At 36.5% G+C, this 16,874-nt stretch overlaps 2 protein-coding genes across 2 annotated transcripts; one reads left to right on the forward strand and one right to left on the reverse strand.

Moving 5' to 3' along the window:
* Positions 1-2,577: 2,577 nt before the first annotated feature.
* Positions 2,578-7,374, forward strand: LOC129276204 (transforming growth factor-beta-induced protein ig-h3-like). The gene is made up of 5 exons (XM_054912623.2): positions 2,578-2,956; positions 3,252-3,469; positions 3,632-3,818; positions 4,145-4,360; positions 4,892-7,374. The coding sequence occupies exons 1-5, from the start codon at positions 2,701-2,703 to the stop codon at positions 5,029-5,031; spliced, it is 1,017 nt and encodes a 338-aa protein (XP_054768598.2). The 5' UTR covers positions 2,578-2,700; the 3' UTR covers positions 5,032-7,374.
* A 225-nt stretch (positions 7,375-7,599) lies between these two features.
* LOC129254940 (uncharacterized) lies at positions 7,600-15,019 on the reverse strand. The gene is made up of 4 exons (XM_054893487.2): positions 14,213-15,019; positions 13,103-13,227; positions 12,051-12,169; positions 7,600-11,471 (listed from the first exon to the last, which is right to left on the reverse strand). Exons 1-4 carry the CDS (start codon positions 14,687-14,689, stop codon positions 11,335-11,337), a joined length of 858 nt encoding a protein of 285 aa, XP_054749462.2. The 5' UTR covers positions 14,690-15,019; the 3' UTR covers positions 7,600-11,334.
* Positions 15,020-16,874: the final 1,855 nt, after the last annotated feature.

The following is a 16,874-nucleotide window of genomic DNA, read 5'->3' on the forward strand; positions in this document are numbered from 1 at the left end:
GGGGAGAGAAAGAAATAGAAAGGAAAATAAGAGCAAGAAGACGAGTGAATAAAATAAGGTGAGGGGAAGACTTGGAAAATACACACACACACACACAAATTTCATGTCACTATACATGTATAAACTTTTCGCTCGCATTGCATGTTCGATGAGATAGGCCTACAAATCTTGCTCAATAGGCTGATGTGGAGCTTAAAATTTCAAGTTTTGAAGTCATTATACAAATTGAAAACATATTTCAGCTCAAACATCGAGCTTTCATTATTTTGTTTGATTTATAAATTGATTTTAAAAAATGCTCTGTAAAATGTCCATTTTATGGTCTGAGTATCAAAATTTTCAGCTCGCGCGGCGCGCTCGCATTATTTGATTTATCAAGTACCTATTCTTTTCGTGCAGGGGCGGATCCACATTTTCCCCGAGGAAAATTTGACAAGCAAAAAAACAACAAAAAAAAAACAACAGGTCCTCTGTTTCAAAGGGGGGAGCACACTTAAAACGGCAAATTTTCTTTTATCATGCCTCTCAAAAGTGGAGGGGGGGGCACGGGCTGGATCCGCCAGTTTCTTCATGTATTCCATAAAGTTATCAAAATATCCCTTTTCAGGTCTGATTGTCAACACCCATCAACTAGCGCTGCGCGCTCGCATTTTGATTGGTGAGTCTTACCTCTATAACAAACTACTTAAAATCCCCTTTTCATGACAGTTTATAAAAAAAATGTCGGCTCGCGATTTGCGCTCGCATTATTTGATTATTGGAATATGTATCGTCTTCGTGGCTAACTGCAAACAGTCCTTAGAATGTTCAATTTTCAGGACAAAATACATGAGATTTTCAAAATAATTTAGCTCGCGCTTCGAGCTCGCACTATTTAAATGAGGCTTATGAGATGACTATATATATTTTTTATAAGAATAAAGTTAAGAAGTAACATGTTATAACTACCCCTTCAAAGAAACAAACAAAATCAACTTTGAGCGGCCGATCGGCGAAAATGTGGGGGTTTATTCACCCCCCCCCCCCCATTGGCGAAAGCTGGATCTGCCCTAATAAGCCATTTCGTAGTTCCATTATGCGCATGATCAGAGAAAGGTCATTGGTACTAAAGTGACTCGAGTGGTTTAAAATTTAATGAGATAAGCACCAACATTGATGTCTTAATTGATAATTCATATATTCTTTTGAATTGTGTTTTTCATTTACATCCACAAAAAAACAACAACAATGCGTCCTCGAACGACTGGTATTTCACAGTTTGCCAAGTACATTGTGCAACATGCTATAATATGCATTCAAAGTGGAAATGCAACGAATACCTTCATAGAGTATTCATTGGTGTGCTATTCTAGTCACCTGGTCTATTCAATTTCTTCATCCTGCTATGTAAGGCATGCTTACGTAATTTCTTGCTTTGAAATCTGCCTAACATGATGAAAGAAATGAAAGTAACTACGAACTATACTGATATTTCGCTTCTGCAGAAGCCAGTCGGCTCCGAACGGTTTATCGGCACGCCTCATGAAATATCACACCCCCCCCCCCCTTGGAATGCTTTTGTATTCCTATAGATTTTCAAATATATTGTGCTTGAGTTTTCCCCTACCCTCCCCAACACTCCCCTGGTCGAGAATATCCCGTCGCCGGCCTTGTGAAACAAAATATTGATACTTTCAGTTATTGCATTCTTATAGGCAGTGTATGAAATACATCAGTTGAAAGAGTCACACATAGCAATTCACTTCACATTCTATATATTACCGGTAAATACAATAATGGGCCTACTCTTTAAAGGTGAAAGGAATTGCAAGAATCCAGGCACCTTCCCAATGCCATTAATACCAGTCCGTAGTTCCATTCTGCGCATGATCAGAAGAAAGTAATTTGAACTCAATTTGGCAGGTTTATTAAATGAGATAAGCACCAACTTTGATGTCTTGATTATTCATATATTCTTTTGAATGAATGCTTTTCATTATTTAGATCCACTGATGCAGCAATGTGTCGGCCAAGTACATGCCAATGTGTTCAAATTAGAAATGCAACAAATACCTTCATGTGCGATTATATCACCTGGTATTTATATGCAATTCGATTCCGCATTATGCTATGACAGGCATGCTTACGTAATATCTTGCATTGAAATTTGCCTATCCTATAGAAAGAAAAGACAATTCATTTGAAAAAGCTTGCCCATGAGGTATAACTACGAATTGGAATCTCATCATCTGCGGATCTAGCCTTTTTTTTCTTTTGCTATAAGGGGGGTGGGGGTGACAAGTGTTGGTTTTACCCAATGAAGAAGAGCTCCGACGTACTGCGTCCTAAACATGAAGATGTATTGTCCTAAACCATCCTCTGCTTGGGCGACTCTCGTCAGCAAGAAAAGGGGTGTTGGAGTTTGATTCCCTCTCCCGTCGGGAACTGAAGGGGAGGGGGTTAACCCCCTAACCCCTAGATCCTCCTCTGCTCATTGCGGAACCAGTTATTTGACCATTACGTTTTAAATAGCCTATTGGTTTGAATATTTAAATCATGTGAGGAAGAATGCTATTCAAACGGATGCGCATGGTATGCAGGGAGCTCAAGCTGGAAGGACATAAATACTAGTGATTCTTAACTTATCGTCACACCTTGTCACTACTGCTGGCCTGCGGAACGTCCCTCTGCGTCTTCTCCTGCACCACCAAGCATCCAGTCATGAAGTCTTTCGTCTTTATCTTGGCCGTCCTCGTCGGGGCAGCTGTTGCCATCTCTTCCGATGACTTGAAGCAACAGAACACGGACATCTCGTCCGAGGAGTACCTGAAGCGGGTCCTCCAGGGCCCCGTTGTCTCTTATGTCGGGAGTGATAGCAGGGACATTGCCGAGAAGCTACAAGATCTTGAGCTTCGTGAGGCAGCAAAAATCGCAAAGCAGGTAGACCTGATGCAGATCCTCCGGGACAGTGACATCCGTAAGTTTATAATTGACTCGTTGACTATTATTATATTTTTTTTCGTGGATGAACTGATGAAGAGTACAATGCGGTGAAACGCAAACCCATCTGAAATTAGAATGAGTGTCTCGAGATTATTATATACATGTATATAAATAGCCAATCAATGACCATTTTACTTTGCCCTTAAACATACATTTTTATTTAGACAAGCATTTTGACCATTGTATTTGTCAAATCGAAATAGAATTACCTTGTACCCCTTTGCATTTTTATCTGAAAAAATCGTACAAAAATTCCTTTCGTTTTCTAGCATCGGTCACATTGTGCATGCCCAGTGACAAGGCTGTCCAGAAGTGGAGGCAGGGGCTCCCCGAAAGGCAGATGCCGGAGAGGGAGAGCTTGAAGAACCTGGTCAAGGCTTGGATCATTCCAAAAAGGGTCGTGTCATCAGAGGTCACCAATGACCAGAAGGTGGAGAGCTTGAATGGCGCCAAGCTGAGATTCAACATCTACAGTGACGTCAAGAAGGTAAAATTGCCTAATATAATAAATTAAGTAGGAAACTATTTTCGAGAGGTGTAAATGTTAGTGCATACCAATTACCAATTAAAGTATAATCTTGTTTTTATACAGTCTTGCAACAAACAAAATTCACGTTATATACTCTCATGATTTTTCTTTTCTTTCTAGATCATCACCGTGAATGGAGCGCGAATCACTAACGACATTAGAACATCCGCCAACGAAATCATCCAGGTAGTCGACAAGGTCATTTATCCACTTCCTGTTGGTAACGTCATCGAAACCTTGGACGATAACGGAGCCTTCTCCATCATCGTCGATCTCGTGAAACGGGCCGAATTGGTAGCTGAACTTGGTAAGTTTGCCTATAATAAGCTTGGGAGAACGCAGGCACACACCCAATTCGTTCTCTTATGAATTTATACAATGTACTTTTTAAAATTATTTGGATTTTTACAAGGAGTTTTAATCTTCATTTGACTATGATAGACCCAAAACTTTCTGATAAAATACCAAATCACCATATTTTCTTCTGTCCCGTTGAAACATTTTGTTAACCTGAAGTGAAATAAAATGGTAACCTATAATATTCATTGGTATTACAACATTTAAAACGTACATTTTTAAAATAGGCCCTACTAAGAATGTACATAACCTTATTCGTATTTCATATTGTGTCAGAATCGGACCCCATCACGGTTCTTGTACCAACCAACGACGCCTTCCAAGCCCTCCCATCAGGTGTACTCGACGACCTCCAACGCGACAACGATAAGCTTCGAAACCTGCTCAGATACCACGTCATCTCTGACGTTAGATATTCTGCCTCCTTGTCGTCTGGACAGCGAATTCGTGCTTCGCAAGGAAATGATATTTCTGTCACCCGTGATGCTAATGGTAATATATTTTCTTACCAAGGTGTAGATCAAATATTGACCATTGGGGGCAACAAAATAAGGCGGGCACCAATCTCATCCATTTTTTTTTTTAATAATGGGTCCCCTTGCATAAAAGTTATTATGGTAACTTTGCCATGAAATGGTAACTTGCATGGAATCCTTGATTTTGATTGGCTGTGATTGATCATCGTTACCATGCTTGATCAAATAACAATTTTTTTCTACCTTGCATGAATATTTTTAAGTCGCTTCAAATTACTAGCTACACTCTAAAAATATTGGGTACAAGTGCTGTGCTCCATGAGGGTAATGTTTCCAACTAACATTAGGCATTTCTTTTGGGCATTTTTATTTATCCAGTGTGAAAAGTTTGCCCATTTTAAAGTAATTGCTGCTTATTTTTTAACCTTACTGGACAATATGTTCCCGCATTGAGTAAAATATTATCCCAAATTGGTTGGACATAATTTCCCTCATGATATTACATTTTTAAAATGTGAACAAATTATAGAAATTTCTTTTCTTTCAGACCAAATTATCCTGAACGATCAGAGTGAACAGTCGGAAGCTCCACGAGTGACCTTACGTGATATCCCGACCACCAACGGAGTCATCCAAGTCGTCGACCGGATCCTTCTCCCGCCTCGAAGACACTTCGTTCTCCTTTAACCCAATCAAATTGTGCCATGATACTGCCCATTCAGTAAACATAATTATGGGTTTAATAAACCTCAGTTAATTTGTATTTCAGATTTCTGGTACCTCGTTCTGTATTTCAAAACGGAAATAAAACTACCCATTTCTATATTATGTAACTAAAGAATGGTCTATTACTTGGATTTTTTTTTCAGGTTGGTAATTTGTTTTTAAGAGAAAGATAAAAAAACGCGGGTGGGTCATGGGGCGCTCGACTAATAAACTGTACACTGGGTTACGATCGTCTTTATTCTAAAATGAAACAAAGATTTTTTTAAATCAAAACATTTTGACACCTTATTTACTGCCCCCATGTACAAAGTAATTTCTCGAGTGCCCTCCTCCCATGGTGGTATTGGAAGAATGTAGAATGAATTGTAAGGAGGAATAGTCGTGATTTTATAAAAAATTATGTTCTCTTCCCACTCATTTTTCTAGTTCACCCTTTCTCTCTCTCCACTCCCCATTTAGTCCCCTATCATTCATGCCTTAGCTTTCTTTTTTTTTCTCTCGCATATTTTTCTTCCTACTATCATTTCTTTTCACTCCCCTCCCCTACTGGAAAGAACAATGCCATGCAGTGAGCCTATCGGGTCTATATAGGACAATGTGAATCACCTTCACACTGTTCCTTTCCAGCAGGGTCGTTTTGTCTATTTACTGGATTCCCTACTTCTCTAGTTTCACCATTCTCCGAGTGTATTTTCTTCAAAGGGCAATACGACCTGAAAATGACGTCACTTTTCCCCCAATCGAGTTATAAGTACTATTGACCCCGTTTTCCTTTTTTATTCGCTCGGTCTTCCCTTTCTCCCCTTGTTATCTGGCATATGAATACTTAGATGTAGAGCAGAATTGAATTACCCGATGCTCATTTCATGCATTTGTTTTTCATTGCCTCTGATAAAAAACCGAGACGCCATCATGTTTATACGAGGAGTCCACATCTAAGGTAGATCGTGACCCGAAAAAAATTGTTTAGTGAATTACTGATGCTTTTTCTACGCTATACACCTACGACCAGCGATGTTTATACAGAAAACATAATATTTATAACGAATCAACACTTAATTTGTTCTGATACTAATTACCAAAGGCGCGGGACGGACGGGGTGGGCAGACTGGGGGTGTCAAAAAACTGTAGATTGGCAAGACACATTTTTGCCCCCCGCCCTATAATAGGGGACGAGAGGAGCGACAAAATGGTATATAATTTATTGGCGGTTTTACCGCATTATCTCAGCTGGTATTTTTGGATGCGGCATAATTCAACGACGTTTTAGCTAAATTGGGCTACAGATGAAACGTGTGGATCAGACCACCGGCTCGGTATCTATCAGTAACCCCAGATAGGCATTTAAACAATACTGATCAGTGTTAAACCAATTACACTAAGTGTTCAAAAAACACATTTTATTATTTTACCCCCTCTTTTTTATTTTCGATTTGATAGTTTCGTCTTCAGAAGTTTCTTATCCAGAAGAAATAAAGGGTCAAGAAGAGGTCATATGGGTCAAAGTGAGCTCATTGGGAATAATGTGCGTGGGCGCGTGCCTGTATGACTGCGTCCAATCTATATTTTGGATATTGATGATTCAGGGCATCCATCAAGTGTATCACAATTTGACAACGCACATGAAAGAATATGCAGTAGTATAGGACCTAACCTATATTAATAAATTAGGCACACACTAGGGTCCCGTCTTACGATTGATCCGATCAACCTCTACTAATTGTATTTCTTTGTCAATCTTTTGTAAAGCAGGCCTTTGGGCTCTGAAAGGACTGCCCTGTTTTTAAATAAAAGTAAATAAATATAGAAATCCATATCTAGATAATATTTTGAACATATGTTCATTTAAGATGTTGACGTTGGTTGCTTTCCATAGTTGTGGTTGATTGGATCAATCATAACTCTTTGTAAGACGGGGCCCCAGATCTGCCTTTCAGCCTAAATCATAGTTCTGTCTCATCGCTTTGTTTGATTAAAATGCTCCGAACTTCCAAGGTCTATATCTGCATGATGAACATAATGACAGCTTTTAAGTTTCTTCAAAGAAGCAGAAAATGTTTCTAAACAGTCCTTCTGAACCGTGGCGTTTTTCGATTGACGAATGCGACATAAAACTTAAACCTGGCTAAGTAGGGTGGATATCATGAAAGTAGAAGGGCATACCGGTATAAAGTTTCCCCCATTTCTTTTGAATTATATCGCCAAAGATTAAACCCTTTAGAATTAAGAACTTGACCAATACATCCCGGTCGATTCATCTTTTTTGTGATCCATGAATAAAGGTTTGGCCAAATATAAATTCACTTGAAATGTGCATTGATGTGATTTATTTTGTTGGGAGTGTTGCTAGGTAATATTTTGCCAGGGAGTTGGGTATGGTTACAAGTGTGGGTGGGTGTGTGTGTGTGAGAGAGAGTGAGGGGGAGAAAGTGGGCGTGATGGAGCAAGAATAAAAAGAATGGGAGAAATAATGAAAGAGAGACATTAATCCCCCAGACATATGAATAAATCAAGAAAATTGATCACAATTCACACTATTCTGATTGGCTTTTATTTAGAAATTAGTATCCATGTAAAAGTAAAGAGAATACGGGATAAAATAATACAATCAACGGATGGAGAATATCATTTCTCTTATAAGGCCCAGAGTTTAAATCACCAAATTATTTTAAATAATTAATTCACAAGTAATCTGTACCACGTATCGTAGTTATAATATTCATTGATAAGTACACTTTGGATATCATTTTTCTTTGTCTTTGGTAAAATATATGACAAATGTAGCGTCTTTTCTCGCCCTTATACATGTTGACGAGTATATAGTCATCGTGAAATTACAAATTCCCAGCATTAATTCACCATTTTTATTTTATTTATTGATCGAAGTTAGAGATTACAATTATTGCACAATTAAGAACATGAACCAAGATACTGAACAACTTATATGCAACCTAGCTAGTGTTTGAAAATAATACATATGAATTGATTTTCATATGAAAATAAATAGTAACATAACAATACATGTTTCATATTCTAATATATCGCATCTTGTCTATTACCATATATTGTTTATTATTGTTGTAATCTCTTTTATTGTTGACCTCATGGGATACCTCTATAATTCGGTGATATGTGCCATCCTGTGTATATATCGGCAATAAAGGAATGAAATAATAAAGAAATAGATGAATAAATAAACAAATAATATTAATAATAATACCAACATGCTTTATAGCGCATATCACTGCCAAATGCGTCCCTATGCGCTTAATTGGATATTATTATCCTGGCTGTAGCCCCAAAGCATTTCAAGGAATAAATTCCTGCTAGGTACCCATTTACCTGATCTGGGTCGAGTGCAGCACAATGTGGATAAATTTCTTGCCGTGGCTGGATTCGAACCCACGACCCTCTGTTTCAGAGTCCGAAGACTAATCCACTGGGCCACAACGCTCCTATATATAGCGTGGAGCTATAAAGTGTTATTTAACAGCAAGTATTTTCTCCAAGTAAATACATTTATTCATTTTTTCAGCTTGATTAGAGTATAATCACTTAAGAATGAGCATTTTGCACGTTCGTGACAACCGTGTCTTATGTTGGAAGGATATTTACCAAACATTATTTTGCCTTGTAATGTTGATATATATATATGTGGTTTCTCAGAAAATACTAGTCGATACAATTTTCCAGTTTTGTTAAAATATGCATACTTCAGCAAAAATGTCCATCCATTAAATCATTTTTTAGCATTAACTGCAAATCAAAGTTTTTAAGATAAGTTTGATAGAGATTATTGTCAAGCCTATATATGTAACTAACATTTGGATTATAAATTGGATTTTAATTGCAAGAGAACCATAAACTCATGCAGCTAATTTATATCTCGTCCATCCGCTTACATTTCTCTGATTTGTATAAGAATAGGCACCATGAACTTTATAGTGATTAATGTTGCTGTCTGAAGGATCTAAAGTTGAATTTTTCAAATGTTCTTTCGTGACAAACTAATCACACTCATTACTATATTCTATGAGCATTCTTTATAGTTTATATTGACGTGTATTTAGAGTTAAAACTGCACCTACAATATTCATGATATCATTTAACAACACAACTACATTTGACATTTTTCACAATTGAAGACAGATCAAAGAATAAAAAAAACTATAAAATCATAACAGATAGACAACTAAACTATTCCAAAAGTACAATTGACCTTGTCTGAGTTTATAGTAATTTCTTCACAAGGATAGCACCATGGAAAGAGTATAATGGTATATTTAGGATTACAACATTTAAGATATTCCAGCATGTTAACATAATAAAAAATGCAGTAGATGTACAATCAACAAACATATATATTCATTACACATTTTTGTTGAGCTGTTGTAGACCAAAAGCTTCGGTCTCTGTTATGTTGGTTGTTCAGCTGAACTCCGTTGGCTTCACTCACCAAATACAGAGACCGAAGTTCTAGCGCGATCTGTACAGGGGACTCAATGGCCATATGTTTATGTGTATTAAGTTCGGATAAAACAGGGCAGTGAAGTTGCGCGACAGCCGAGGTAAGTCACTGTTTTTGTTCCTTTTAACTTGATTTTCCCCGTTTTTTGGCAATTGATGCCAAGAGGGAATATTAATTTGCATTTCGGTCGCGTTAATTTTCAAAAGTTTGATTCATTAAAGACAAAAATTGAAGAGCCCCGACGGGGGGATTTTGCATTGTAAGTCCCCTAATGGTGGCTGCACGATAGCGAGCCGTCTGTGTATGAGGAGAAATTTAAAAAATAACAAAATGTTAAAAAACTCCTCGAAACAGACGGCTGCCAGCTGTCTAGAGCTGTTGTTGCTCCCATTCAAAAGCGAAACATCGGGCGAAACATAAATTTTCAGACAGACAATGACGTATGTGACCTTTGACCCCCTAAATCTAATCAGATCTTTTATGATTAGTGACGATATGATTATTATCATTGTGATTATATTATATTGTCATATATTATCATATCATAACGTAGCATCAAATTAAAGCAGAGCAGCTGTTGTAAACACGCTCTCGACTATCTCTTTGAATAAACAAGGTGCCTAAACAGTGGTAAATACATATATTTTAGTGAAGATCTTCCAAGTTCACATCTACAAGAGTGAATTCAAGTTAAAGAAAAGAAAATCCTAATCTCATCTTTAAACAATATTACTAGCAAATCTCTTAGTCTCCCCAAAATAAAATCAATAAAAGTTTTTGAAATCCTCAAAGTGACAATAAAATACTAACTTTGATGTGGTTGGGTAATTAAAGCTCTAAATTAGGTAATTTTGTCTACATAATATACCTCCCTTGTTTGAATACTGTATCCTGTTCAAGTTTTGATACCATTACCTGCAATTGATGCTGAGGGAAGAGTAGAATTAAGCAGTGAGTGTCACATGGTGAAGACAAAGAATAAAACAGGAAAGTGATGCCATTAAAGAAGTTTGTGAATTTTGTGATTTTTATTTGAAATCATCAAACTTCTCTGTCCATGGAGCAAATTAACCAATACCACATCCAGTATCAATCCTAGCCTATCTAAAATAATGATTGTGTTATTTTTTTACACTTGCTGTGTCACTGGATTAGACACTGGCATGATGGTAAAAGGGAATGGGAGACTGCCTATACTGACTCTGTGACACAACATCTCATCATTGCAATCAGCAAAAGGGAAGCAATGCTAGCAAAATTTTCACAATTAAACAGTGACTAGTAGCAGCTCATCTGACAATAATTCACACATAGCAAAAAAAAATCAATTTCCATCATGATTATCATTCATCATATCATAATTATCAGATGATATAATATGTTGTGCCCTTCGCTTCATCAGCAATGCTAAAAATAACAAGACATTCCTGAATAAAGTTATAAATAATAATATTAATATATCCTTAAAAAATTAATAGAAAAAAAGAACAATTTTCCACATTTATATAGTGTTTCATACACCATGACAACATCTCTAGGTGCTTTCTATGATATTTTCACAAGTTTTTATGATGTCCATTTCTCAACTATTATTCAAGTGTACATTTATGACAAAGCTTCAAAATAGGTTGACAATTTTTTTCATAGCATCAGTACTAATCGTGAATGTACAGTGGAAGACTTATTTTCTTTTTCTTTTCTTTTTTTTGGGGGGGAGGGTCTGTTTTAATGATGGAAGAAAGCCCAATGTATGCATGAGAATACCCTGACCTTTGTGTGTATTCGAGGGAAATGCTTAATTGTGTCTGAAGATATATCTGTTCTTTGAGAGGAGAGGATCTATAATTTTCTTCCAGTCAGTCAATGTCCAGCTTGGCTGAGAGGAGATAACTGCACCATTGATGAAGGTCTGAGGTGTTCCGTAAACACCACCTGTCAGAAGAATGAATAACCATTTAGTGATTATCTCATAACCTGTGTGAGAAGGGCTGACATATTTACCACTACTGTACAGACACTGACTCATGTGTAGACAATTAATGAGAGACATTAAAAATATAATTTTTGTCCATTTCATTGAGGAATATAACTTTAGCCAGGAAATGTGTGAAGTTCAATATAGGCAATCAAATGAATAAGAAAATAAATATACAAATAGTAATGTTAGTAAGAACAGAAATAATAGTGTTGATGAAAATAATATTGATTAATAATAGAAATGAAAATAATGATAACAAAAGTATACTAATTTAATAACAAACGAATATACAAATTAATATAAAATTATGTTCAGGCCCTATTTACGTCATTTATATCTTGATTATACAATGACGTACAGATATTGAGAAAAATCTAGATCACTCCATGACTGAAAAGAATTTCATACCCTCCTTCTCACTTTAGTGACAGGTTATTACTCAACTCTTGCAGGGGGTGATGTGTGATCAATATAAGACTAAATATTCTCTATTTTCATTGTTGACTATTATTTGAGATATCACTTATACTTACGTGTTGCACCATACTTGAATTCTATCCTAGCTAATGATTGGGTTGGATCACTGCGTGCTAGATGCATCTTAAACTGGGCTTTAGAATAACCAACATCTGATGCCCACTCAGAAAGGGCACTGTAAAGGGGAAAGAGTTTTACAGAAAATTGTACTACAATTAGCTATTTTTATAAGTTTGCTTTCAATGTTTAAACATCTATTTTATACCATATTGCCAAGGGTAGAACAATACACTGTCTGTCATAAATCCACAAAAACACAACTTTATTTTGTTTTTTATTCTCCTGTATAACACATGAAATATTAATATTTTCATAAAGGATTGCTCACATAGCAAACAGACAAATATCACTTAGTATATTGCATGTCTACAGCAAACCTTTAATATGACTACGCATCAAAAACTACTATAGTTGAACCATGGGTTTGATTTGAATACTAAAAATTTTTTTTTAAATCTCCACTGATCTACAGTGTAAATTCAAATCTTCAAGCTTTGAATTCAATTCTAAATCTCAATCTGATATTAGTTTTAGCTCATCAATAACATGGACAAATCTGGATTTATTAAAAATCCATGAAATCTAGAGTATGAGGTATCACATAAACAAAAAATCAAAATGGAAGGGGTCAGTGTGTTTGTTTATCTTAGGGCATCTCCATAAAGCTGTTCACAGATTAATAATATATATTATTAATATTTCATTCAGCATTTCAACAAAGGTCAATTTACAAGCAATTTATATGAGTGACAATCACAAGAATGATGACCTGTCTAAGTTCTAAATGAGATTTACCCTAATCTGTCCTATTTCAACACAATGAATACAATTCAATATCCTACAGTACATGTATTTATAGTCAAAGAGTGAAAATAATAAACTTTACCTTCAGATGCTTGTTATTAACATAAATAATAAATTTGATACTTAAGTGTAGCTATATGGGGATAAGTACTAATGAAAATCTTATTTGGCACACAAGAGCAGATCTTTTTAATAAAGTCATGCATACAGTCAAGTTTACCACCTAAACGTAGAAAAGTCTTACTTTATGATATAGGTATCAGGTTTTTCCGAGATATTTCCATCATAGAGTGCTGCTTGCTTATCAAAGACTGTGTTAAACCAGCTGTATGTCTTGTTTGGATCAAGCATATCTGCTACAAAGGCACCCTGTTCCATTAGAAAAAAAGAATAAAATTTCATTAAAAGATGCAACTGATTACTTCCTGTTAAAACTCGCTCAGACTCTAGTATGCAAAATCCAAAGGCTTGTACCTCCTGCCTACAGACTAATAATATGTAGCTATGGCTATAAATATACTTCCTCATCATGGCCAAATACATTAATGAGGCTATTTTGTTTGGCCATCTTTTGATGGCGTGTATGATGTATCTCTACGCAAGACAATGGATGGTACAGCACACAAACTAATTTCGAGGTCAGAGCTAGTTTGAGCCCTAGGTAAATGTGACATTAATGATCATTTAATGCATAGGCCTATAAGTCCAGTTAAATACCCTCCCACAATTTATATATTTAACCCCCAAAATCATATAAGATGAAGGCATTTTTTTAATAAAATGAGATATGACTTAAATTCAATGACATTAGCACTGATCTTGTCATTATAATATTATTGATGATATTAGTGAATATACCCAGCAATCCTCAAATTGGTAAGATTCCTTCCTACCCAAGATATTAATAATAAATAAAGTATAGAATTTCTATAGAGCAGGTGTAAAACACTCAATTCTGACATGACTTGCTCATACTCAAAGTGGTTTAGTGCATCGGGTTAAAGCATTATGTGCCCTGTTCCAGTCAGGTTTTAAATCGATTCAAATCCTCATCTTCATAATTTTTTTTTTGGAAAGAGTTACTTTTGCAACAGCCACCCTAACCCATAAATATTTTATTTTTTCCACTTTGGGTGGACGTGGCTGTCTCAAAAGGAGCTCTTAATTCCCTTTTTTAGTTACAAATTTATATCAATACAATAGCCTTGGCTTAATCCTTGACTACTTGAAAGTAGATCAGACAATAGTGAATTTTGAAAAAGCAACCATACCTTGGCTTGATTCTAAATTTGTTTGGTCTTGGGCATAATAATTAATACTAAAATTGACCTTCACTGTCGAGCTGTAGCCATACCTGGGCAGCAGCCATTGCAGCTCGATGATAGGGTAGAGGAAAGATCAAAGCTGAAAATCTCACTGTGTCTGGTCCATAATAATCAGCAACTTTCTGATATGTTTTCCAAGCAGCCTTACAGTCTGGACATATGAGATCTACAAAGGCTTCGATTTGTATAGGAGCATTACATGATCCAGTGCCGTAGAAAAATCCAGGTGGTCGAAGAGGAATCGGTGCCTGAGCGGTACCATGACTGATCAACCCGCCGAAGACCAAGGCGAGCGATGCGACAACGGTCCGATGCATGTTCTCGCTACGTGTCATAGAATCGGCCAATGTTTGCTCAAGTTTGGGTAATACTTGTGCTGGGAGGTAAGCCGTTGGCAGGTTCCAGATAAAGCAAGTGCCGAAAAGGAAGATTTCTACCACGACTACAGCTAGTAAAAGCCAAAATAGTCCAACCAAGTTCCGTGTAAAACGATCACGAATAGACATTTAGTCTGGTCATTGTTTACACACCAGAAGAAATTGCGTAATCACCGCCGCGATAAAAGCGACACGCCCTCTAGATCATCATGTACCGGTACGTGTACACATGAACATTGAATCACATCAAGTTGAACAAGTATTTGTTGATGATAAATAGACCTGTAAATTGTCCCATATAAATATGGTCCAGAAAGGAGGCGGGGGCTGCTGAGGACTGGCGGCACCCTTTGTTCGCACCACGGCCATAAAATTATCCAGAATTCCATGTGGAGGGGGGGGGGGGTCTGGGGGGTCAGATTTTTTTGTGGAGTTTAGCCGAGGCCACAACGCGTCATCACGATAGAGGAACTTGGGAAAATACTCATCATGCACTGATTTTGAGAGCGAGTTTAAAAATGTAGGCCTATAGAGGCCTATAATATTATGCGAGCACGAAGCGCGATTTTCGGGGGTTATATATTGACCTATTAAAGGGATGGTCCAGGATATATTCATATCTCAGTAAATAGAGTAAAATTCACAAAGTAAAATGCAGAAAAAATCGGATAACAAATAACCCAGTTATTGAATTTTAAAGATTTGCATTATCCCGGTGCCACAGTTTTAGGCATGTCTTTATGAATATTCATTAGGTGGGCTGATGATGTCATATCCCCACGTGTTCTTTTGTATTATATGAAATTTATTTAAAAAAAATCTGCCAAGAACTAAGCAATTGGATTGACAACTGATTAAGTGTATTAGTTATTTATTGCCGCAACTTATTTCATCATTATGGAAATACATCATTATGAAAAAATTAAACATTTATGATTTCATGTAATAACATAAGAAACAGTTGGGATGTGACATCATCAGCCCACCTAATGAATTGAATTCATGACGATGTGCATATCTGTTTTCACATAATATTGATAAACTGTAAAATTCAATAACTTTGTTATCCGATTTTGATGAAATTTTCAGCACTTTGCTCTGTGAATTTTGCTCTATTATTTAGATATAAACATTTTCAGCCCGGACCATCCCTTTAAATGAACATTTCAAGCGCGCCGTTTGAAATCATGAAGAGTGCAAAATAAGACTATCACTACACAAATAATGCGATCGCGAAGCGAGAGCTGAAATATTTTTATGGCCGACCGAGATATTTCAACCATGATGTATACACATACTACTAAATAAATTAATGCAATCGCAAAACTCTAGCTGAACTATGGTGGTATATAATATAAGAGTAATTTAAAAGCCTACTTTTTTCATTATTGTGCAGAGTTATGAACGGGATATTTTTTGACATATTCAGGTCTGGACTGAAAACGGGTCATTTAAAACATATTGTGAAGTCATGAACAACATGATGAGCATCTTACAAAACAAACTAAACTATTTCTGTTTCCATTTTCTTGAAATCAGCGAGACCGTTTTTTAATAGTGCCATGTAATCGTTATGATTATATCTCATTAACGGGTAATGCGAGTACAGAGCTTTGCTATATTTGTCAATTCTCGATCCCCTCCTCCAATTTTCTTCATCTTCCTCATTTAATGTTTCAATCCTTCTTCTTTTCTTAATCCCTTCCTTTCGCCTCTTCTTTTTCTCCCCCTCCCCTTCTCTTTCTCTCCTCGACCCACCACCCACACACATTTACCCGTGCCACATAGTGCGCCGCGGCTGTTTTTGGCCCCACTGGATCTGTCTATATTTTCCATTTCCTTTCCTGAACTATTATGGTACCAAGGAGGCAAGAGCTTTAGGGTCGTAGATTCACAATTTTACAAAAAAAAAGTGACCTACTGATATTTCCTTACATGCTCTGTCTTTCTGCCAATTATTTTCTTCCCTTCTCCTCTTATTCTTTTCTGTTACTTTTCATTCTATTTATCTCTCTTTTCCATTCCTCCCCTTTCTCGTCTTTTCTTGATTCTATAAGTTTTCTCTCTCTCTTTCCCCCTTTTCTTCCCTCTCCCTTATCCTCATCCTCTTTTATTTATTTATTATTATTTGTGTGTGTGTGTGGGGGGGGGGATAATTGGCAAGTCCACGCATCAGCGGGTATCATTGCGCACTAATAGGCTATAACGTATCAATACCATAAAAAAACGATACTAATCATAATAATAATGATGATGATTGATGATAATGATTGATGATAATAATAACAATAATAATAATAATAGCAATGATTTG

The sequence above is a fragment of the Lytechinus pictus genome, chromosome 2 (genome assembly GCF_037042905.1).
Source record: "Lytechinus pictus isolate F3 Inbred chromosome 2, Lp3.0, whole genome shotgun sequence".
NCBI classification, from domain to species: domain Eukaryota; kingdom Metazoa; phylum Echinodermata; class Echinoidea; order Temnopleuroida; family Toxopneustidae; genus Lytechinus; species Lytechinus pictus.

What these genes read in the sequence shown, in the direction of transcription:
- LOC129276204 (XM_054912623.2), top strand. Translation starts at nt 2,701, where the DNA reads ATGAAGTCTTTCGTCTTTATCTTGGCCGTCCTCGTCGGGGCAGCTGTT. An exon ending in CCTCCGGGACAGTGACATCC is followed by an intron (nt 2,957 to 3,251) that starts GTAAGTTTATAA and finishes TTCGTTTTCTAG; the next exon opens with CATCGGTCACATTGTGCATG. An exon ending in CGAATTGGTAGCTGAACTTG is followed by an intron (nt 3,819 to 4,144) that starts GTAAGTTTGCCT and finishes ATATTGTGTCAG; the next exon opens with AATCGGACCCCATCACGGTT.
- LOC129254940 (XM_054893487.2), bottom strand. Translation starts at nt 14,689, where the DNA reads ATGTCTATTCGTGATCGTTTTACACGGAACTTGGTTGGACTATTTTGG. An exon ending in CTGCAATGGCTGCTGCCCAG is followed by an intron (nt 13,228 to 14,212) that starts GTATGGCTACAG and finishes CTAATGGAACAG; the next exon opens with GGTGCCTTTGTAGCAGATAT. An exon ending in ATTCAAGTATGGTGCAACAC is followed by an intron (nt 11,472 to 12,050) that starts GTAAGTATAAGT and finishes TTCTTCTGACAG; the next exon opens with GTGGTGTTTACGGAACACCT.